The 25,081-nt window shown below is 35.2% G+C and overlaps 1 protein-coding gene across 10 annotated transcripts in view; it reads right to left on the bottom strand.

The window, feature by feature from the left end:
• Window positions 1-11,698: 11,698 nt before the first annotated feature.
• NUBPL (NUBP iron-sulfur cluster assembly factor, mitochondrial) overlaps window positions 11,699-25,081 on the bottom strand; it is a 205,750-nt gene continuing 192,367 nt past the window's right edge. For 8 of the 10 annotated variants that reach the window (XM_082737927.1, XM_082737924.1, XM_082737926.1 and 5 more), the window contains 3 exons: window positions 24,055-24,175; window positions 20,515-20,597; window positions 11,699-13,675 (listed from right to left, as the gene is read on the bottom strand). In XM_082737927.1, the coding sequence (XP_082594053.1) occupies window positions 13,613-13,675; window positions 20,515-20,597; window positions 24,055-24,175 (267 nt within the window). In that variant the 3' untranslated portion in view covers window positions 11,699-13,612. Of the gene's footprint in view, window positions 13,676-20,514; window positions 23,231-23,444; window positions 24,176-25,081 lie in introns of those variants that run through there. The other 2 variants (XR_014313608.1, XR_014313609.1) reach the window with 1 other exon arrangement.

Genomic DNA, 25,081 nt, shown 5'->3' on the forward strand with positions numbered 1-25,081 from the left:
CACTGATTTACTTTTCAAGTAGTTGAGTATACATTTTCTAGAAATTATGTAAATGGAATTATACAGGGGTACCTGAGTGGTGGAGTTAGTTGAGCATGGGACTCTTGGTTTCTGCTCAGGCTGTGATCTTAGGGTTGTGGGATGGAGCCCTGTGTGGGATTCCGTGCTCAGTGAGGAGTCCGCTTGTCTCTATCCCTCTGGTTCTCCCCCGACTTACACTCTTTCTCTTGCTCACTCTCATTTTCAAATAAACAAATGAACAAATAAAATCTTTAACAAAGTAAATGGAATTATACAGGCTCCACCTTTTTTGTCTACTGCTTTCACTCAGCATTGATTTATTAATATTATATCAATAATTCATTCCAGTTGTTTCTATGAAATACTCTACTGCATATATAGTGCAAATCTGGTGTGTCCATTCACCATTTGGTGTACATATGAGTTGTTTCCAGCTTCTGGATATTATAGACAAAACTGGTAGGAATATTTATTCATAGATAAGTCTTCAGGGGATAGATGTTTTATTTCTCTTGGGTAAATATGTAGGAGAACAGTTAGATTGTAGCTAGTGCATGTTTAACTCTTTTAGAATATGCCAGATGCTTTCCAAATGTTAATGTACCATTTTATATTTCCATCAACAGTGTATGAGATAGAATTCTGGTGGACCCCTATCATCACAAGAGTTGATGTGGTCAGTCTTTTTCACTGTAGCCACTATTGTGGCTGCATAGTAATATCTCATTGTGGGGTTTGGTTTTGTTTTGGGGGCTTTGGGGCATTTTCCTACTGACTAAAGATGGAGAGTACTTTTCATGTTATTTTTCAGGGGTATCTCTTTCTTGGTGAAGTCTCTAATCAAATCCTTTGCTCATTTTAAAACAAGGGATTTTTCTTTGGTCTTTCTAATGGATTGTAAGAGTTCTTTACATACAAAACGTTTAGATTAAAAAAAAGTTTAGATATAAAATCTTTGTCAGATATGTTTTATAAATGTTTTCTCTAAAATATGAAAATTGTCTTTCCTTAACTGTGTTTTTATACTCTCGTTTTTATTTTTATGAAGTATAATTTAACCTTTTCTTTTATAGTTTTATAGTGATTTTTCTACGTCCTGTTTAAGAAATTTTTGCCTAACTTAAGATCATGAAGGTTTTCTCCTATGTTTTCCTTCTAGAAGTTTCATGGTTTTAGATTTTGTATTTAGATATATGATCCATTCTAATTTTTGTAGATATGTTTCTTTGCAAAAGATTGTCTCATTGTTAGAGCACAGGTGATAAATAAGATTTTATATTCCCCATTGAATTGCCTTAGCATCTTTATTGAAAATCATATTAATTTATGCCTATTTCTAAATTCTCTGTTCTGTTCCATGGATCTACATGTCTATCTGTACACCAAAACCACAATGTCTTGATGACTGTACCTTTATAAAAAGCCTTGAAATCAGGTAATGTATGTCCTCTGACTTCAGTATTTTTTCAAAACTGTTTTCATTATCCTAGACCCTCTTTATTTCCATATAAATTTTAGACTCAAGTTGTCAACTTCAGCATGAGAGCCTCCTGGGATTTTGATTGGAATTGCATTGAGTATAGCTCCACCTGAGGAGAACAGATGTCTTAACAATATTAAGTATTCCAAACCATGAATGTGATCGCTCACCATTTTTGTTTTCTTTATTAGTGTTTTGTATTTGTTCACATATCTTGTTAGATTTACATTTAATGTTGTTTGTGCTATTATAAATTGCACTTTTCTTCAACTTCCAATCATTCATTGCTAGTATATAGTAATAAAATTGATTTTTGTATACTAACTTTGTATACTGCAAGTCTGCTAAATTGACTTCTTAGTTCTTGTTACATTTTTTGTCTATTTGGGGGGATTTTTTCCCACAGACAATCATGTCATCTGTAATTTACATTTACATTTCTTCCTTTCCAATCTATATGCTTTCTTCTTTATTTTTTTCTATTGCACTGATAAAACCTCCAGTATGATACTGAATAATAGCGGTGAGTTTAGACAACCTTGCCTTGGTCCCAATCTTAGAAGGAAAGTAGTTAGTGTTTCACCATTAGTTATGATATTAGCTGTAAATCTGCTTGTAGGTACTTTCTATCAGGTTGAAAAAGTTGTCTTTTATTCCTTGTTTGCTGAGAATTGTTATCATAAATAATGCTAACTTTGTCATTTGCTTTTTATGCATCTATTAGGATAAATAGGATAAATTAGGTGTTTTTTTTTAGTCTGTCTGTTTTTCAAGCTGCTATTTACATTGATTTATTTTCAAATGTTTAAGCAACCTTGCATTCCCAGGATAATGACCTCTTGGTCACAATGCATTGTTCTTTTTATACGTGATGGATTTAATTAAATAATAGTTCACTTAATATTTTGTATATATGGTCATGAGGAATATTTATATGTAGTCTTCATATACTGGCTTTGGTTTAGTTACCAGGGTAATGCTAGCTTCAAATAATGAGCTAGGAAGTGCTTCCTCCTCTTCTGTCTTCTGGAATAATTTCTACAGAACTAGTATTATTTCTTTCATAAATGCTGGTATACATTTTTCCAGTGATGACATCCAGGGCTGGGGGTTACTTTGTTGACTCTTAACTACAAATTACATTTATGTAACTTATGTCTATTTAGGTTCTCCAGTTCTTGAATAAGCTTTGGTAGTATTTTTCAAGAAATTTGTCTATTTCATCTGAGTTATCAATTTTATGGGCATAAAATTGTAATAGCTCCTATTGTGCTTTTAATGTCTGTAGGATCTTATTTATAACTCCTATTACATTTCTGATATTGGTAATATAAGTCCAACGGTCTCTCTTCTAAATGAGTCTGGCTACAGGTTTGTCAGTTTTGGTCACTTTTCAAAACACCAGCTTTTGATTTCACTGATTTTTACTGCTTTTCTTCTCAATTTCATTTGTTGCTTTTTTGTTTGCTTTGGATTTAACTTACTCTTCTATATCGAGGTTCTTAATAGAGAAGATTATTTCATAGACAGGAGATTTCTTCTTTTCTAGTGTAAGCATTTGGTGCTCTAAGTTTTCCTGTAAGCACTATTTAAAGGAGTATACCACAAATCGACGTTTTACTTCCCTTTCCATTCAGTCAAAATATTTTATAATTTCCCTTGTTCCTTCTTTTCTGACATACAATTTAGAATTACTTTATTTCCAAATCCTTGGAGGTTTCCAGATATCTTCTTGCTATTGAATTCTATTTAATTTTTATGGCAAGAGAACATGCTTTATATGATTTTAGTTATTTAAATGTTGATGAATGTTTTATGACCCAGAATATGATATATTTTGGTGAATGTCCCATGTGTCCTTGAAAATAATATATATTCTGTTGTTCTGGGGAGAAATGGTCTATAAATGTTGATCATTGTTTAGATCTTCTCACACTTACTGTCCTTGTTCCATCAATTACTGAGAGAGAAGTATTGGAATCTCTGTGATTATGGGTTTGTCTGCTTTTACTTTTAGTTTCATTAATGTTTGCTTCCTATATTTCAAAGCTATTTTGTTAGGTGGACACAGATTTAGGATTGTTACATCTTCTTGGCTACTTAATACCTTTATAATGTAATATGGATTTTTAGTTCTGCTAATATGCCTTGTTTTGAGGTCTACTGGGTGTGATATAGCCATTCTATTTTTCTTTAGATTAATGTTTACAATGTATGTCTTTTCCATCTTTTACTTTTAGCCTACTTGTATCTTTATATTTAAAATGGATTTCTTTTAGATAGTATATAGTAGGCTCTTGCTTTTTTATCCAATCTGATAATCTCTGTCTTTTTATTTGTATGTTTTGAACATTTTCATTCACTATAGTTATCCATATGTTTAGATAAAAATATCCCATCTTGCTAAGTTGTTTTCTGTTTGTTCTATCTGCTCTTTGTTCCTTTTATACTTTCTACTTCTGCTTGCTTTTGGATTAAATATTTATGATTCAATTTTATCTCCATTACTGGTTTATTATTTAACCCTATTTTTGAAAAAAGGTTAGTAATTGTTTAAAATTTACAGTGTTTGGTTTTAATTAATATTTCAAATACAATTATACATTTTTTCCTATAGTATAAGAATCTTACAATAGTATACTCCAAATATACCCCCTCATCTTTTGTATATTGTTCTCATATATTTTATTTTTATATATTCTGTAAATCCACAATGTTGTTATTTTATATTTAGATAATTGTCTTTAAGGATGATAAAAAATAAGGTAAGTACTTTAAAAAAATATTTTATTTATTTATTTGAGAGACAGAGCTGGGGAGAGGGGCAAAGGGAGATGGAGAAGCGGGCTTTCAGCTGAGCAGGGAGCCTGATGCAGGGCTTGTTCCCAGGACCCTGGGATCATGACCCAAGCAGAAGGCAGATGCTTAACTGACTAAGGTAACCAGGTGCCTCAAGACAATAAGTACTTTTTATGTTTATCTTTATTTTAACCATTTTCAGAGATCTTCAGTTCTTTATTTATTTATTTATTTTATTTAAAAGATTTTATTTATTTATTTGACAGACAGAGATCACAAGTAGGCAGAGAGGCAGGCAGAGAGAGAGAGAGAGAGAGAGGGAAGCAGGCTTCCTGCGGAGCAGAGAGCCTGATGCGAGGCTTGATCCTAGGACCCTGAGATCATGACCCAAGCCGAAGGCAGCAGCCCAAACCACTGAGCCACCCAGGCGTCCCTTCAGTTCTTTATTTAGATCAAAGTTTCCATCTGGTGTTCTATTCCCTCTGCCTGAAGAATTTCCTATAGCATTTATTGTAGTATAGTCTGCTATTAATAAATTCCCTCAACCCTTGTTAAAAAAAAAAAATTCCTTTTTCTTTTTTAAGATTGATTTATTTGAGAGAGAAAGCATGAGTAGGAAGAAGGGCAGGGGGAGAGAATCTTTAAGCAGACTCCCTGCTGACCACTAAGTCTGACACAAAGCTAGATCCCAGACCCATGAGATCATGATCTGAGCCCAAACCAAGAGTTGGATGCTTAACCAACTGAGCTACCAAGTTGCCCCAAGTTTTTCCTTTTTGAATGTTATTTTCATGGCATAGGATTCTGGATTGGCAGTTTTTAAAATTTCAGTATTTTATTAATTGTTATATGCCTTACAAAGGGCAGGTCTACTATAATTCGTATTTTTGTTGTCTGTATGTAATGTGAATTTTTCCATTTATTGCCTTCAAGATTTTCTTTTTATCTTTGTCTTTCCAGCAGTTTCAATCTGTTATTTGTTTTTAAAAATCCCACTTGGGGCCTTCCAAGCTCTGTGAATTTTCCAGTTTGATACCTCCCACTTTATCAAGAGAATTCTTAGTAGTTATCTCTTTAAATATTTTGTCTGTCCCAGTATTCCTTTCTTCTTCTGAGATGCTAATTTATTCCCAGCTCTAGTTCACACATGTGAACATCTGTGTGTGTAACTTTATTCTTTGTACTTCAATTTGGGTAGTTCCTATTACCTATATCCAAATTCACTTATTTTTTCTTCATCTGTCCAGGTTTACTGATGAGCCCAAAGGCATCCTTGATCTCTAGTACTCTTTGTTTTGTTTTGTTTTTCCCCTTCCAGCATTTCTATTTTATTTGTTCTTATGGTTTCCATCTATCTGTCAAACTCCCCATGTGCTCAAGCATGTTGTCCTTTTCCCATTAGACCCTTTAACATATTAATCATAGACATTACTTATTTCATAGTGCAAACATCTGAGTCATCTTTGTGTCTGGTTCTGTTGAGTGCTTTGTCTTTTGATAAGGGCTTAATGTTTCGTGCTTTTTATGTCCTATAACTTTTAAACAGTGTTTTTTTTTTTAAATTATTGAAGTATCATTGAAATAAAACACTATATTAGTTTTAGGGGTAAAACATGGTGATCCAACAATTCTATATGTTACTCAATGCTCATCCTAAGTGTAGCCACCATATAAAATTATTACAATATTATTGACTATATTGTCTATGCTGTACTTTTAATCTCTGACTTACTTATTTTATTAACTGAAAGTTTGTATCTCTTACCCTTTACCTATTTCTCCCATCCCCCTACCCCACTCCCTCTGGAAATCACCAGTTTGTTTTTTGTATTTAAGAGTCTGTTTCTGTTTTCTTGTTTGATCATTTGTTTTGTTCTTCAGATTTTACATATAAGTAAAATTATATAGTATTTGTCCTTCTATGACTTATTTCACTTAGCATAATACCTTCTAGGTGTATCCATGGCACAAATGGCAAAAAAAATCTCATTCTTTTTTATGGCTACTATTCCATCACACACATACATAGACACACATTATATCACATCTTCTTTATCCATTCATCTATCAGGGACACTTACGTTGCTTCTATATCTTGACTATTACAAATAATGCTGCAATAAACATAGCGGTAGATGTATCTTTTCAAATTAATGTTTTCATTTGCGTAAGGTAAATAACAGTAGTGGAATTATTGGATAGTATAATTTTTCTATTTTTAATTTTTTGAGGAACCTCATACTGTTTTCCATGGTGGCTGCATCAATGTAATGTCCCATCAACTCAGCATGAAGTTTCCCTTTTCTCTACATCCTTGCCAACATTTGTTATTTTTTTCTTCTTTTAAAGATTTTATTTACTTATTTGACACAGAGAAAGAGATCCCAAGTAGGCAGAGAGGCAGGCAGAGAGAGAGGAGGAAGCAGGCTCCCCGCTGAGCAGAGAGCCCAATGCGGGGCTCGATCCCAGGACCCTGGGATCATGACCTGAGCCGAAGGCAGAGGCTTTAACCCACTGAGCCACCCAGGTGCCCCTTTTTTTTGGTTTTTGATACTACCCATTGTGACAGGTGTGAGTTATTATTACAGTTTTGATTTGCATTTCTCTGACAATTAGTGATGTTGGGCATCTTTTCATATGCCTTGTTGGCCATCTCTAACCTTCTCTGGAAAAGTATCTACTGAGGTCCTTTGCCTATTTATAATCAGAGTATTTTTTTGATGTTGAGTTGTATATGTTTGGTATATTAATTTCTTATTGAATATATAATTTGCAAATATTTTCTGCTTTTTTGTTTTGTTGATGCTTTCCTTTGCTGTGCAAGGGCTTTTAATTTTGGTGTAGTCCTATTAGATTATTTTTGCCTTTGTTTCTCCTGTCTGAGGAGGCACACTCATAAATATTTTGCTAAGACCAATGTCCAAGAAATTACTGCCTACATTTTTAGGAGTTTGTGGCTTCAGTTCTCACATTTAGGTCGTTAATCCACTCTGTTTATTTTTATGTATTGTGCAAGAAAGTGATCCAGTTTTCCCAATACCATTTATTGAAAAACTTTCTTTTGGTCATTGTATATTCTTTCCCCCATTATCATAGATGAATTGACCATGTAAGTATGGATTTATTTCTGGGCTCTTTGTATCCTGTTCCACTGACCTATGTGACTATTTTTTGTGCCAGTACCATACTGTTTTGATTACTATAACTCTGTAGTGTGTCTTAAAATCTGGGAATGCGATACCTCCAGCTTTGTACTTCTTTCTCAAGATTGCTTTGGCTATTTAGGGTCTTTTGTGGTTCCCTAAGAATTTCAGGATTATATGTTCTAGTTCTGTTGTCTTATAATTGTTTACACTGAATACTGGACATCAAATATAGGATAGTAAAAATGGAAGTAAATAGTATTTATGGCTGAAATGTGCATGATTCTTTTTGTTAGAAACTTAATGTACAGGACTGAGTTAATTTAGTCAGGAGTTCATCTTATTTAGGTTTTGTTGTTGTTATGGTTACCTTTAGTACACCACTGGCTTCAAACCCCTCTGGTATTACCTTGTGCTTAAACTGAAGGATGGGTTCCTCCACTCTTAGCTTTTAATCTCTCTATTCATAGTCTTTACCCCTCCTCCACCAGTGGATACTGCTAATATATTATACTTAGTGTTTGCTAGCTTGCTGTGGGGCAGGGTATTCTCTGTTGTCTTGATCTAGCCTTAGCTCAGATAAGACCTATGTCCCTGAATCTTGGTGAATGGGCTTCCTCAGTGATGCCAACCCTCCCCTCAATGATAGGATGTCTTTAGTGGCCAGGGTTAAGATGACTTCCTGTTCTCCCCGATGACTGGAGGGTTTTCTATTTCCTCTCCTACAGTCATAATGTGTCTTCATCTGAGGACAGTTTTACTACCGTCCCCTAGTGACTTACTGGTGTTTGTTTTATAGGAAAGGAAAGTCAGGAAAGATTTTGTGTTTTTCTCAAAGCATCAGCTACTCTCCTTCTCCAGGCCTGTACTACTCAAGGCTTTCACTAGTCCCTTGTCCCATGTTCAAGTCTTCTCTTGGGCACCCTGTGAGGTCCACAGAGAAAAACCTATGAGTGGGTGCAAACTCCCCTCCAATAGCAGCTTCCAGGTGTGCTAGTTACTCTGTTATTCCACACTCAGTTGTTAGCAATTTGTTAAAAAATTTTCACTGGATTTTTCCTACCTGCTATTACAGGGAGTTTGTCATCTTTTTCTTCTGTGTTTTGCCAAAGGTATACCTGCATCCTGTTGCTCCTTGAAGGGATCTGTCTTTTCATACATTTCAGATGACTTGGCTGTTAGGATCTCTGGTGGGTTTAAGAAAAATTATGATTTTGTAGATCATACAGTTTTTTCTTGTATGATGCTCTTCCTAATCTTCTCCAACCTCAGCAAAATTGAGACCCTCCAGTAGTTTGATGTTGTTTTGAATGTCACAAGCTGGCCCTAAAATTTATATAAAAATGAAAAAAATCAAGAATTGCCAAAACATTTTTGAAGAACAAGGTAATGATAAACAAAACAGTGAGTTATTGGTGCAAAGGCAGACAAATAAACCAATGGTTCAGAATAAAAGTCCAGAAACAGAACCATAGAAAGAGAGACATTTAATTTACAACAAAGGTGGTACTGCAGAAAAGTAGAGGAAAAGGACTGTCTCAGTGGACAATTAGATAGCCACAAGAAATAAAAAGCCCACAAAATGCTTAAAGGCTATCTCAATCTAATAACCAAAAAATAATTCCAAGTGGATTATAGAACTAAATGTAGAAAGCAAAACAATGTTAAAACTTCTAGAAATTAACATAGGATAATATTTTCATTGCCTTGGGGCACTGCACAAAAATCAATAATCATAAAGGAAAATAAAAAATTTGAACATGTTAAAATTAAGATTGATTGTCAAAATGACAACATTAAGAAAGTGACAGACAAATCAAAATAGAGTGTGAAAGATATCTGCAACACAGAACTGACAAGGATTCATAAACACACCAAAAACATAGAAAAATGGGCAAGAGATGTGACTGGACAGTATACAAAAGAGGAAATCTAATTAGCCAATAAATACATGTAAAGGTACTCAACTTCATCTGTAACCAGTAAATGCAAAGTTAAAACCACAACGAGATACCAACTAAACAACTACCAATAATCCCACTCCCAGAAATAACAATGGAAATTTAAGTATGAAATACCAAGAAAATATGTACAAGAATGTGCAAAGCAGCACTATTTGTAAGGATAAAACATTGGAATCAATCCAAATATCCATCTACAGTGGACCAGGTGAGTTGGGTATATTCAAACAATGTAATGTTCTATAAGAAATAATATGAAAAACTGCTATATGCAATAGTAGATGTGGAACTCAGAAACAATATAGAGCAGTTAATATAGGGCAAAATAAAAATCATTAATATACAGCAAAATACTGTATAACTCCATTTAATATAAATTGCAAAAAATAGACGAGACTATAATGTTGAAGGGTATAAGCTTAGGTAGTAAGATATCAGTATATGGTTATTTTTGTAAGGGAAGGAGAGCACAACAATTGTGAGAGAAAATACTGAGGCTTCTGTGATGTCAGTGCTGGTTTACTTCTTAACCTGGTTGGTAGTTACCTGGGTGTCCACTTTGTAGACAACTGACCTATATATTTATGTCTCCCATGCTTTACTCTGTGTGTGTGTGTGTGTGTGTGTGTGTGTGTATAATACTTCATTATAGCCTCTTCCCACTTCCCCCTACCCCACAAAGCTTCTGGCTTTTGTGAACTTATTTTTTTATTAGAAGTGTTTCCGATGGAGTGATATAAGTATCTGAACTCTAATGTACTTTTTTTTTTTTAAAGATTTTATTTATTTATTTGACTGAGAGAAATCACAAGTAGGCAGAGAGGCAGGCAGAGAGAGAGGAAGGGAAGCAGGCCCCCCCGCCGAGCAGGGAGCCCGATGCGGGACTCGATCCCAGGACCCTGAGATCATGACCTGAGCCGAAGGCAGCGGCTTAACCCACTGAGCCACCCAGGCGCCCTCTAATGTACTTTTGTAGAAAGATATTTGGTATGTTTTTGGAATGTGGAGGTTGGTGGGGGGGGGGGTGGAATTCTTCCCCTGTTTATAACTGAGAAACACAGAATTCAGATAAAGGTAAATAATATTAGCTACCTTACTGACAAAAAGCTGGATTAGAGGATATGTGACCACAGTGGGCTACCTAGATGGACTTGCACACCCAAGTCCAAGGCTGAGATGGACAAGTTTCCCTGCAGCCTGCCTTAGAAAGCTCAGGATTTGGTTGAAATCAAAGAAATTCAGACAGGTAGAAATTTACCCATAAGATGCATCACTCCTCCTTCCCTGGCATGAAGAGAGTGGGGCAGCTTGCCTTTGCCTCCTGGAGAATGGAATGGAAATTCTCTACATTCTATGGAAATGTGAAGAATAAGGAATAAATACTATCCCTAACAACAGGCAGACTAGCTGTGTCTATCTTTAAAGTCAGCTCTTTGAAGCTTAGCAAAGGCAGCCATAGGCTAAATTTTAGAATAAGCTTCATTCTTGCTCTTATTGTTACTTTTTCTTCTTCTACTTATGAACCTGTATATATAATCCAACCACCATCTTTTCAGTGCCTTTCTTGGAAGAATCTGCAGAGACTTGTAGGCAAGGGTAAAGGAGAAGAGGGCAGGCGATTTTACATGAAGCTCTTTTCGAAGTCGTATATTTATGAAAAAAAAAAAAAAAGACCTTTGCCATTTCCCTATGAGATGTATTAAATTGGCACACAACTTTTATTGTCTCTGGAGCTTCTTTAAATCATTTTTTTTCTAGGTAAAGTTATGCCTAGTTCAAGTAAATGCTTTTTGTTATTTAGAAGTGCTCAATGATTGGGGCGCCTGGGTGGCTCAGTGGGTTAAAGCCTCTGCTTTCGGCTCAGGTCATGATCCCAGGGTCCTGGGATCGAGCCCCGCATCGGGCTGTCTGCTCTGCGGAGAGCCTGCTTCCTCCTCCTCTCTCTCTCTGCCTGCCTCTCTGCCTACTTGTGATCTCTGTCTGTCAAATAAATAAATTAAAAAAAAAAAAAATCTTTAAAAAAAAAAATAAATAAATAAAAATAAAAAAAAAAAAGTGCTCAATGATTATTTATATCAGCCTTGTCTGAAAAAAATGTAAAAACACAAATATATATCTACAACTTAAAGTCATTATTTCCTTCTAACAGTGATGAAGGTTGATTACTGTGTATTCACAAATACTTCTATTCATGATTTTAATTAGCATGGATAATTTGGCGCAAGTCATTTCAATTCAGACACAGCAGCATGTGTTTATTTAATTAAACATTCATTCATTCATTCATCCACTTATTTATTTATTTTTAAAGATTTTATTTTACTTATTTGACAGAGACACAGTGAGAGAGGGAACACAAGCAGGGTGAGTAGGAGAGGGGAAAGCAGGCTTCCCACAAAGCAGGGAGTCCCATGTGGGGCTTGATCCCACGATCTTGTGATCATGTCAGGAGCCAGCCGCTTAACAGCTGAGTCACCCAGGCACCCCCTAAACTTTTATTTTTATGTTGAGGCAACTGTAGATTCACATGCAGTTGTAAGAAATAATGCAGATTCCATTTTGCCCTTTTACCCAATTTCCTCCAATAATAACATCTTGCAAAACTACAGTACAATAGCTCCCAAGATACTGACATTGACACAGTGACAATAGAGAACACATTTCCATCATCACAAGGATTCTTTATGTTGCCCTTTTATAGCCATGCATAATTCTCTCCCTAGCAACCCTCCCCCCTTAAATTCTGGAAACCACTAATCTGTTCTCCATTTCTATAATTTTTGTCATTTCAAGAATGTTCCATAAATGGAGCCATATGGTATAAAACCTTTTAGGATTGGCTTTTTCATTCAGCATAATTCTCTGAATTCACTGTTGTTGTTACATGTATCCATAGTTTGTTCTTTCATACTGCAGACTAATATTCCACAGTATGGATTTATCACAGTTTGTCTTACTACTTGCCCATAGAAAAACTCTGGGTTGTTTTTAGTTATTACAAATAAAAATTCCATGAACAATCATGTTCAGTTTTTTTTTTTTTATGTGAATATAAGTGTGTGAAAACATGTTTATAATGACATGTAACTCTTTGCCTAATTTTCTGGCTATTTAAGTCAGAGGCAAAGCAAAAGATGTAAAGGTATTTGCCAAAGATCATAGACTGGTTCTTTATCAACCAATGATTCTTATCAGTACTTGCAATTTTGTAACTATCTTGCTACCTGACCTTGGGAAGCCCCCTGAATTTCTCTGAGCCTCCATTAGTAAAATAAATGTTTTTCAAAGCATAGCATTTGAAACACAAACTCCATGAAATGCTCCTAAAAGAGGACAAGGGAGATTGTGCTGAATACCACATTTCTCTTTTGAAATAAATATATGCTCCTTGGTATAAAAAAGGAAGGATCCAGTATCCCACTGCCCAAGTTCAAATTCCAGCTCCATCGCTTGCTGGAATAGTAACCTTTAGCAAGACACTTAACACACCCATACCTGTTTTGTCCTCTATGCAGTGGAGATAACAATAGTACCTCACTCATATGAATGGAAGATTAACTCTAATGACAAGAAAATACTTGATAAATTGTTTCCTATTATTCTATTTCCATCATAATCAGATCATCAAAATCATTATAATCTTGTTAAAAAATATACATGTCCAGGTCCACCCCTGCAGATTATATTTAGTAAGTCTAGGGTAAAGCCTGGTCCAGATGAAACAGAGGTTTATTTATATTAAGAATGTATCCAAGATAGCCCAAAGCAAAATTTAAATCTAGACCCAACTGACTGATGGAGAGCATCATAGTCATATCAGCACACAAATTTAGTAAATCCTTTAAATGACTAACTCTGTAGTCCCACAAAAAGAGCACCTTCTTTCTTGAATGGAAGCCTGGGCTTCTAACACAAACTCATGATTCTCCTAGGGGATGTTCATTAAAATAAATGCAGTTCTGTGCAGTTGGTACACATCAGCTTTCAGAAAAATTCCTAAATGTAGCAGTTAGCATCAATATATAAAAATTTTATTTGTGAGTCATTGCTTAGCAAATTAAATCTGAAAATAAGACATTATTTCCTTAGAAATAGAAGAAAACAATTATGATTGCTATAATTCCTGTAGGTTTCATCACCACATCGCTGATTTCCGAAAGTCTTCTTATTGTTAAGCACCAGGCAAATTTCCAGACCACTTGGGGCACTCACTCTAGAGGTGGTGGCAATCTTTTTACCACTTCTGCAGCGATCCTTAGGTAAGCTTTGGCCTGGAAAAGAAGAGATTCATTTGTTCTGTACTTCTCCCCAGCAGACATCAAATAACTCATGAACTGTCTGCCAGAGCTGTCTCCTGAATGGAATAGGGAAAAGGCTGAGTGAGATGAAGAAATTCAGCAGCAAGAGGATGCTGTTGTGTACACTGAAGGTGTGAAAGGGTAGAAAGAATTTTAGATTCTTTATTGGGCAAATACTTACAAGGTGACTTTCTGAAAAAATATTTAATACCAGCAATTACTGTTTTTAAGCTCTAATTCCCATTTCAGCAAACCAGCAATCCAGTATAGTTGTAGAAAAATTTTATCTTCCTCTTCTGACAAATTGATATCTTGAGTTAGATACTGTCAAAACTTCTTTGGCATAAGAGCTGTTAGTAATTTTAAATAGAACTGTTTATTACCACTCTATGGTTTATCCTTGGAAAGCACCTTCCTTATCTCTCTGAGAATGGCATCCAGTATCAGCAGTGAGCACCTCATAGGCTTCTTCACTTGCTGAATTTTGGATTCCATCAAAGAATTCCTGGGGTCAGTTGTTACACCCTTCTTCTGTGGGGTCCTTATGCAGCTGAATACTAAGAGCAACCCCCAAGCCACTGTGCACCACAAACTAAGCCAAAGCCTACATGGCCCAGTCAGATCAATGATCATGACATCTGCATCTTAGAAGCTCCAGACAATTGCAATTGTAAATATTACCTATTTTCCCTATCTTATCTATAAAAAGTATCTGTAAGACACAATAGTAAGATCTTCTAAAACCATTAATTTCTACATTTACATACTTGGAGTTTTGCATGTACTACTGCCACCACCACTGCTACTACTCTTACTACTACTACATCTACTATTCTGATAATAGCTAAAATTTACTTGAGTACTTAGTATCTACCAAGTACTGTTTCATTTAAACTTGCAGCTACCCTAAGGGATAAATTCTGTCATTAACCCCACTTAAAGATAAGGAAACCAAGAACCAGAAAGGTGAATGGTCTTGCCCAAAGCATTACAGTTAATATGGGATGAGCTGGTCTTCAAACCTAGGCTGACCAACTCTGACTCTGCATGATAAAAGAACAATCTGAGGTTTGTTTACCCAGACTTGAAGATGTTTCAAGCGTGTTTCACACATTTTCACTTTTAAAAACCATACTTGAGCCCTAACAGCTGAATTATGCTTTATCTTATCAGAAAAGTGCTAAAATCTCACCTATGAGTTCATTAAAGAAAAAAAAAGAATAGTTCTCGAAATATGAATAAAGCCTTAATTGTTTTTATCTAATACCTACTCTACCAAATACTTTGTATAAGTAATCTCACTTATGTAAAACAAGCGTCATCAACTGGACTTGGATAAAGCACACAACTGGGAGTTGTTTGCTCAAGGTCACAAAGTCAGTAAGCTGGCAAACATTCAAACCTGGGTCCATCTAACTCCAAAGCTTAGATCCTTCTACTACATATTAAACAGTAAATCCAAAGTACAAACAATTTTAAACAGAATGCTTTATCTAAAAATGGTTTCACTCTCTGCTATACTTAACAGAAACAACTGTTTTGTGTAAAAATGGAAATACTTTGTAAATAAATATTTCTCTTAAATCTAGTGTGCTGATTTTTACCCAGGCATCTTTGTAAATACCTTTTATCTCCTAGTAGCTTTTCTGAGTGATTAAGTCTAAAATTTTTGTGATGAAAATGTAAAGTTCACTAAGGCAAGCTGACAGAAGGCCATCATTCTATCATCTTTAAATTCTTACTTATGGTAAATCACAGTCATAAACCTATCAGACTACAAAAAGAGATGAATGATTCCAGAATAATCAAATTTGCTACATTTAACCTTTGTTTTTTAATGGACTGTCTCCAAGCTTAAACTTTCAATATATCACACTCAAAGTACTGATTAGACTGTCATTTGCTAAGAAACCACCGAAAGTGCTTAGTTTCAGTTTCAATTTCTACAAAACTGTTGATATTGAATTTTTTCAGCCAATGCAGTATCATTTCAACAAATACATTTTGGTTCTTATCATATGCAAGTTACTGTTTTGGGAATCTGTGGGATGTAATGATACAAAAGGAAGGCAGAATAGCTCACTTGTGAAGAGTTGAGGCTCTGATGTCAGACAAGCATGGTTTAAAATCTTAGCTCCATCACTTATTAGCTATGAGGCCTTAGGCAAGTTACTTAATTTAACCCTTCTAAGACTCAGTTTCCACATCTCTAAAATGGCGAAAGTAATAGTATCTATCTCAAGCATTTGGGGGAGTATTAAGTAATAATAAAGTATGTTCAGTACTGGCACAAAAGAAGCAAACAGTTAGTAGCTGCTATTATCACTGTTACATCCTCAGGTAATTTACAATCTCACTGAAGAGTTCATATGAACATGTACCCACAGGTACTTCTCCTGGGCTAAGGAAAGGTACCTATGAATTTGTCTAATCCATAACTAGCAAAAAGGCAAATATGTGTATCATATGTAAAAAATATGATTTAGATTTCTCAAACTGTTAATACTCTCTCTTTCATCACCTCAAATATACACAGAATAACACTTCTATTCAAGATCTTTTATTGGGCCATCCAGAAGCACAGATAAGACAGCTGGATCCCATTTGTCTGCTGTATATTAACAAGTTAAAGGAAAGGGATGGCAATCAAAATGCAAGAAGTTTTATAAAGAACTTTTTCCTTTGTCTTTATTTTTAAATATCTGAAGTTCTACTTTATCATATACAATCATTTCATATTAACATCATAAGGTAATAATTTAGAAGTTCTAAGATAATAAAGATAATAAAGCTTCCACATTACATTGAAAGTCTTTACCAAGAATACCTTATAGCACACCTTTCTGTATGCCAATATTAAGAACTTTTATTTGATAACAAAAGGATGAAACCACAAAATTATTAGTCAATCATGGTTCCACCACTGTGTCCTGGACTCAAGTAAAGGCAAAAGATAGATAAAGTTAAATTAGCAATTATAATCACACCAACAAGAGGCAATGCTACTGGATTTAAGAGTTCTGAATCCTAAATGTCCACTTCCTCTCCCCTCCTCTGTGGCTTTCTCTGGCTATTATACACTACTATATTTGGAGTTTCAATTACTCCCCTTTTGTTAGCAGTGCACATGTTCAGAAGATTTTGCCCAATGACTGAGGAGGCAGCAGCTTGCTGGTACTTTTTAATTGGTGCAGTAGCTCCTTACAACTTTTCTGAAGATGCCTTAAATTCAGCATAAATCATATTTGAAATTAATCACTATTACTATAGTATTTGTGTCCACTCAAAGTTAAATGTTCCTGGGAGAATGAAGTGCCTGTTGCCTAATTTTAAAAGATGGGCTGTGCAGAGAGTGACAGTCCTGGAATCTGGGGTTGGGAGAAGGGAGTGATAGAAAACGGAGAAGGTGGAGTTAGAAAACAAAAAGCTAAAAATGAAACCTTTACTAATTAATAATTTTACTTGTAGGTCAACCCCTAAAAGCAAACAATAAAAAGTGTTCATCTAAGAGGCCAATGATTGACAATTTTATTTGTTCAGTCCCATTAACTTTCACAGAAGTTTATAATGTTGAAAAGTATAAACTTTATTCTTTAAATGAAGACATGTAAGTAGAATCGATATTAAGCTTCCACAAACAACAACAGAATTTGCTGAGAGGGCTGTGACTAGCTCCTGTGAGCGTATTTCTGTTGGTGTTCATAGGGTAAAAGGGAAAGAAAAAGTTTATCAAGAGGCAAGATTCATCACAAGAGTAAACAGAAGGATCCTGTGATATGAACAGGAGGCGAACCGAAAGCTAGTCTAAATGTACATCACAGACACCAAACTAATCCTGCAGTTTATTAGGAAGTGAAGTACTGCATTCATAAGAGAATACATAGAGTACGCTGTCAAAACTGAGGGGAAATAGCCTCTAGCACTATCTTGGACAGTTCTTTATTGTAAATGAACCTTTGCTTGTTCACCTGAAAAATGGAAATTATTATACGTATCTCACAAATGTGTTAAGAGAATCAAATAAAATAATGTATTTACTGCACCCAAGTATTGTACTACCTTTTAAAACAAATTAAAGAAATCAAACCTAAGACCTGGGAGGTGATATAATGGAAAGACGCCAATGTTTGCAAGGAAAACCCTTGTCTATTAATCACATTTTATCATTTATCTGTTCTATAACCTTGGGAAAATTATTTAAGTCCCCTGTACCTCAGTTTCCTCGTGTGTAAAATGGGGACTATTTATACATTGCATTAAATTGTTGTGAGCATAAAATTATGTAAGTAAAATGTCTGACAGCATCTGTTACACTGTAATTGCTATTATTATTAGGAGGATGATTACTAATAATGAATGTCTGCAATCTAAGAGTAGGAAGTAATAATTTCCATGGAAACAGAATAAGCATTGTTTTTTTTCTTTTCATGGCCATGCCTAAGTCTTAAAATTGCTCAGAAGTTTTCATATTTAAGGTTGACAATGTGGAACACGAAATTCTCACTACTCTTGCCAAGACCTCACCAAATCAAACCTAGCACAAGCTACAAAGGGTTAGGCTGTCCTCATTCTCATAAATGTCAGTGAGCAACAGTAAAATAGTAGGTCTAATGTTTATGCAAATGTAAATGAGATTAAAAAAACTTAACTCCAAAAAACTACACAGACACTACTGTTTAGAGTTTTAAATCACATTATCTTTTGATGGTTGCTTTATGTTTTCTCTTTTATTACATTCCTTTTACTTCTTTTCAGAAATCTCAAAGAAAAAAGTAATAATGGATAGGTGGAGAAAATACTTAAAAATCTAAACTCGTAATTGATATAATTTAGTAAGTATTCTATAAGAAATCACCATAGAATGTCTTTAGTCTATTCTTTGGAGGTATTTAAAAGTATGTAATTAGGGGGGTGTCTGGGTGGCCCAGTGGGTTAAAGCCTCTGCCTTAGGCTCAGGTCATGATCCCAGGTTTCTGGGATCAAGCCCTGCATCAAGCCGACCAGGGAGCCTGCTTCCCTTCCTCTCTCTGCCTGCCTCTCTGCCTACTTGTGATTTCTGCCTGTCTGTGAAATAAATAAATAAAATCTTAAAAAAAAAAAAAAGAAGTATGTCATTAGAGGCTCTTGGGTGGCTGAGTGGGTTAAGCCTCTGCCTTCGGCTTGGGTCATGACCTTGGGGTCCTGGGATCAAGCCCCCCATTGGGTTCTCTGCCTGGCGGGGAGCCCGCTTTCCCCCCTCTCTGTGCCTGCCTCTTTGCCTACTTGTGATCTCTCTCTGTCAAATAAATAAAATATGTTTTTTTACAAGTATGTAATTAAAACACACTCGAATTTCATACAACTTTCATCCACTACATAAAGTACACCTATGGTAGCTGGGTTGCCAGACTAATTATGAGAATAACAAAGGGTTACAGTTTTTGCTTATCTGGGAGATTTCTAAGAAAAGACTGAAAAGGAAATTTAACATTTACTACCTGTAAGTCAGAGAAAAGAAACACAATGATAAGTGCTACACATTATACTCTTCCTCAGAGATCATATCCCCAGCAACTTAATCACCTACACCATAACTGTGGACTTTGAAGAAAGGGAAAAGATCTTGGGCCCCTGAAAGAAAGAATTCTAAATGAAGGTACTTTACTTATCCAAGATTGGTGTTCATAGGGTAACCATCATTTTTACCCTTACTTTATTTTTAGCTTTAACCAACCTCAGCTCTTTTATTTTCCAGTTCACACAAGATTTGAGAAGGGAAGGAAGGAATGAAAGTAGTAGTAGTTACGGATAGCCAAAATAATAGTACTATAAAGGTAAACCCATGAGCTAAGGAAAAACAAAAAGGAATAACAGTAAGAAGGCTGACTGGGGCTTTTCAGCAAAGAAGCACAAAAACTACATCAAAGCTGATGCATCTAGATGATAGCTGAGCTTCTAGCTTATATAGCAAGTGTTACTTAGGACAGAAGAAATACATATAATTAATTTTATTCCTATCTAAAAAAGAGAGTAAAATAAAAGATTTTATTCTTAAAGTCATAAAGCTTCAGCAGTCTTGAAAATCTATCAACTATATCTCCAATGACGTTGGCTCATGAAACACAACCAGTTTTGACCTTACCTCCTCAATCATATTTATTAAAATATATGTAGTGAAAATCCCATCTCTAATGCATAAAACAACTTCCTTATATCCAACTTAACACTTTCTTTTCTTTCTTTCTTTCTTTTTTTTTTTAAGGTTTATTTACTTTAGAAAAACAGCATGAGCGGGAGAGGCAGAGGAAAAGGGAGAGAAAATTTCAAGCAGACCATGCACTGAGTGTGGAGCCTGATACGAGGCTCTATCTCACGACCCCAAGATCATGACCTGAGTTGAAGCCAACTGGGATGCTCAATCAACTGCCTCATCCAGGTGCCCCCAACTCAATACTTTCTTACATCAGTTTTCCTTCTCCTAACAATCAGATGAACGTCTAATACTGAAATATGGTAATCTTGGGTATTTAGATACTGCTAGCCAGAAAAATAAGAATTTGATAAACACTCATTATTTGTGTTCTTCATGAGAAAACTGGCTAGGTGATAGGCCTTTGCAGGTAAACTTGTTCAGATAATAATTCAGAGCAAGCACTGATATACTTATGATATAAAATAGTTATTTAAAGATGCTTTAAATAAATTAACTTATCTTTGTTTAAAAATGCATTGCAAATAAACTGGATATTCCCAATTTTCTTTGTAAATATCAGAAAGTATATATATATCCTGTAAAAAAAACACTAAAATACATATATAAAAACATCACTTACCTCATCACTATCAGGCTGTGAAAACACAATCGGCTGGCCTGTATCTGAAGTTTCCCTTATATTAAGATGTAAGGGAATGTCTCCTAAAAGAGCCCACCAGACATCCATTAATACTACAAAAGTTTACATAGGCATTTGGAATTTCACTATTTGAACTTCAGAAAAAAAAACACAAAAAAACAAGTTTAAATTAAATTCATTCAAGTCAACTTGAACTATGACTATCTTTAAGTTGCTAAATCTCTGAAAAAGGAATTTCAAATGAAAATTAGGGCCAACGTATTTCATTGGAGGGTAGTTCGAGGATTGTGTTATGTATATATGAAAGCTATATGGCAGCGGATCAAGGGATAAGGCCTCTGATTTATTCTTTGCTAGAGGTCTTCCAGCAAGAAATGGCTTGGAAGACATTTGCAGAAGTATTTCTCTCGGTAATATCTGATATAGACACATCATACCAAGCAATAAGAGGAAATGAGACAAAAAAGATGGGGAGACAAATTCATCAAAAAAAAAAGTGTAACAAAATTATCTTCCTGATATTGGCAGATGAGTGAGTTAAGAGAACTGCTGAAAAGTAAGGCAGATCTGTTATCTCCACTACCTTTCTCTTTATCCAATGGAACTATTTTTCTTTTATCATGTATCGATCTTTATAGCATTACATAAAACTTGTGAACCAGATGAGATCTCAGGAAGTATTTAAGAACCTCCTTTATACACACTTGAGGTTGAAAAGGTGGTGTGTCTTTCCTGTGTTACTATTAGGTGGTAGAATTTAGGGGAAAAATGCTCTGATCCATCATACAATTGACTCTACCACCCCTTTACAAATGAAGCCTTTCAAAAGATTTAGACTTAAAATGCAGTAAATGGAGTCATAAGTAGAAAAGTTGACTTGTCATGATACTGAGCATTCCTAGAACCACTCCAAATCCATGCAAGCATTACTGAAACATACATGTGTGTTTATATAAGTAAGTCAGCAGCACCAGGCCAGGCTAGATAAATAAAGCAGAAATATATGCTACAAAATTAAAAATCTATTACAAGTTATATTATAAAGTACATAATTCATTCTTCTCTTGTCAGCAAATTATTTTGTCTTAATCAGTTCTTTAAATCTTTCCTAAATGTCAATAGCCAATGACAAAATACCTGAATATTTCTGTAGTCACTAAAAGATTAGCTTTTCAGTAAATCTGATGTCTATTCTATATATCAATTTAAGAGTGCAAGAAACTGTCACAGGGATATGGAAAAATATGTTAAAGAAAATTCTTAGAAACCCATAAAGCTTTTTCCTTGATTTATGCCATCATACTAACGAATCCTGAATGGTTCCAGTTCTACCACAATCATGGAAGGAAAAAAAGCAAAACTGTTTTCTTTATATATAGTCACCTCTCAATATAGTTTCTGCCTTCTAGAGACTCATAATCCTATCTATAAGCAAAGAAGAATTGATGAAGAAAGACGAAAACCTTTTTAGAAAACAGGTGGCACACCATAGTGAGACTGGTAATGGGCTAACAGCTATTTAACAGAGAGGGACAAAAAGGAATAAAGATATGTAGAGTGAGTAAAGTGCAGCCTGGCCTTTAAATTATCTTTGAGGGGCTAGGTCTGAAGGAAGCAAGGGCATATTTCAGAGACATAATGACTATGCATAATCTGTCCTTGTAGGTAATACCGAGAAAGTTCTGACAGCCATTTTACCAAATAATTTTTTAAATATAGCCCAGTGTATTTAAGTAAATTAAAAGGCAGCCAGGGAGTCAGTAAAGGACATATAAGGGTTCCTGGGGAATTCAACCAGCCATAAGGCCATAACTGGAAGAGCTCTTACCCTGACTTCAGTTCCTCCTTCCTGCCTCCAGCCTCTTTGTTATTGGAGCCCCTGCTCCAGATCATGGGAGGTCTCACTGAGCCCCATGACTGCATTAAAAGGAAGAGATGTGCCCTGTATTGGAACACTGAATTATTTTTCCCAGAACACTATTAGATACAACAACCTATAAGCACTATCTGTTTTTTGTGATCAGTATTCAGTGTTTCTGACACATTTTTAGGGTAACTAAACATTTGTGAGCTGTTGATTAAAATGGAACTTCCATATGTGAAATTGTTTCTCTATGAGATATATTTCAAATTCAAAATAAGTGATTTACGATATCATACCACCCATTTATAAATCAGGGAATTATAATATTGTCAGTAAAATTCAATAATGCCATTATAATTACACATTTACTTTATTACATAAGTGAATGTCAATCTGTTGTTATTACGCAGATTTGGGAAATTGAACTTTCTAGGTTAGTTAAATAAAAAACAGTTGCAGAATATAATTAGTGGCTATAATTATAGCAATGTATCAAAATATATCATTAGTATTCACCTGGTACTGTGGTGGCTGCTACAGTACAAATGCATAATAACAATAACACATTTAACATCAACTTTTAGAAATTTAATTATAATCAAGAATGTTTTGAAATTCCCTGATCTCTAAGGGATCTTAATTGTTAACTACCTAAAACTAATAATTCACTCTCTTCCTCCCTTATTCAGCATCTAACATCTGCCTTTGCCCAGAACAGAAACTCATTCAAAAGGAAAATATCAACACGTTTCCTAAAACGTCCATTAAGTTGCCTGTGGATTGTTAAAGAATTATGTTTTACTTAAAATCTGTGTTTTGCTCACTTAACACCTGATTTTACTTCTTTTTTTTTTTTTTTAAGATTTTTATTTATTTATTTGACAGAGAGAAATCACAAGTAGATGGAGAGGCAGGTAGAGAGAGAGAGGGAAGCAGGCTCTCTGCTGAGCAGAGAGCCCGATGCGGGACTCGATCCCAGGACTCTGAGATCATGACCTGAGCCGATGGCAGCGGCTTAACCCACTGAGCCACCCAGGCGCCCCACCTGATTTTACTTCTTACAACACTAATTAATCCCTCAATTCAGTAACATAAACAGTACATATAATGTGTATTTCAGGTGCCATATCTTTTGGACCAAAAACATATAAAGAGATTACAGAAAACAGAAGACATTATCTTTCTAGAACAAAAGGAGTGACAAGTTCAGAACTTCTCAGACAGGCATTTTTTCATATATACCAAGAACTGAAACTTAGAAAGGTTGCTACAACATATTAACCAGGTGTTTTCATATACCTCTTTATACTGAAAGATGTGTCCCCTTAGCAAACAACCAATGACCATTATTTAAAATAAGGACTTCAATTACAGTACTCAAACCATGAAACTCTTCTCGAATTCAAAATACAGGCAGTTTTTACCTACAGCAAAAGTTATAATTGGCAGAACAAACCTCCTCTTCAAAAAGCCTTCTACTAATGAAGTATTATAAAAAGCAAAGGAAGGTTAAAACATACAACTCCCAATACTATCTTAATTTAAAGCACAAACTGAAGACAATTCATCGTTTTCTGAGTCATTCTTCATCACCATGCTTTATCCCCACCTTCCTTTCTGCCATTTCCTTTGCAAGGAATATCCTGTGGTCTTACCTAGAACATCAAGATCAAGAGTCCGTGCTAGTCTTCTTGCACCATCAGCACCAAAAATATGAGTTTTCTGTTTACATTTTGGACACTGGAAAACACTCATATTTTGGACAAGGCCCAGGATCTAGAATAACAAAAACCACTGAAATTAAAACAAAATTAAACCAAATTTTTTTCTATTTTATTTCTTTTCAGTGTTCCAAAATTCATTGTTTATGCACCACACCCAGTGCTCCAAGCAATATGTACCCTCCTGAATACCCACCACCAGGCTCACCCAACTCCCCACCCCCTCCTCTCCAAAACCCTCAGTTTGTTTCTCAGAGTCCACAGTCTCTCATGGTTTGTCTCCCCCTCCTATTTCCCCCATCTCACTTCTCCTTTAATCCATTATTTCAACAAGTTTTTACTGAGTGCCCACTGGGTTCTAGTGATACAGTCATAAATAAGTTACGGTCTCTGCTTTAAAGAGAACTCACAAACTAGTGGGAGAGCAAGGCACATGTAATTAACTTTAGTAATGTGATAAATGCTAAAGATAATGAAATGACAGGGATAAGAAAAATTCTGTCTGGGAAGAACAAGAGATATCTCTGAGCTGCCCATATTACCCAGAATTGTTTCATTGGGTTGAGGGTGAGAGGGTTGAGGCAGGAATTCTAGGCAGAAAGTGGAACACAAGACAGTGAAATATAACTGCACATGGCTTATTTGGGCTGCACGCTCTTGGGGGGCAAAGGCAGAAGCTGGCTTGATAAGGGAGGTCAGGGTCCAATGGCAAGGTGCTAAATGGCACTCATGATTTTCTTCTTGTGACAACAGAAAACCACAAAAGATTTTTAAAGTTGAAAAGATGGTCCAGGAAAGGTTTTTCAAGTTGAAAAGATGGTCCTAAGAGGTAATATTACACAATCAGATCTGTATTTCAGAAACTTAGCTCTGATAACGATACAGAAAAAATAAGCAGAAAGACGCAGGGAGAAAAAAAATGGAAAAGAGGCTATTGTGAATGAAGTCTCATGATAAATGA

The sequence above is a fragment of the Mustela nivalis genome (assembly GCF_964662115.1).
Source record: "Mustela nivalis genome assembly, chromosome: 6".
Classification (NCBI taxonomy): Eukaryota; Metazoa; Chordata; class Mammalia; order Carnivora; family Mustelidae; genus Mustela; species Mustela nivalis.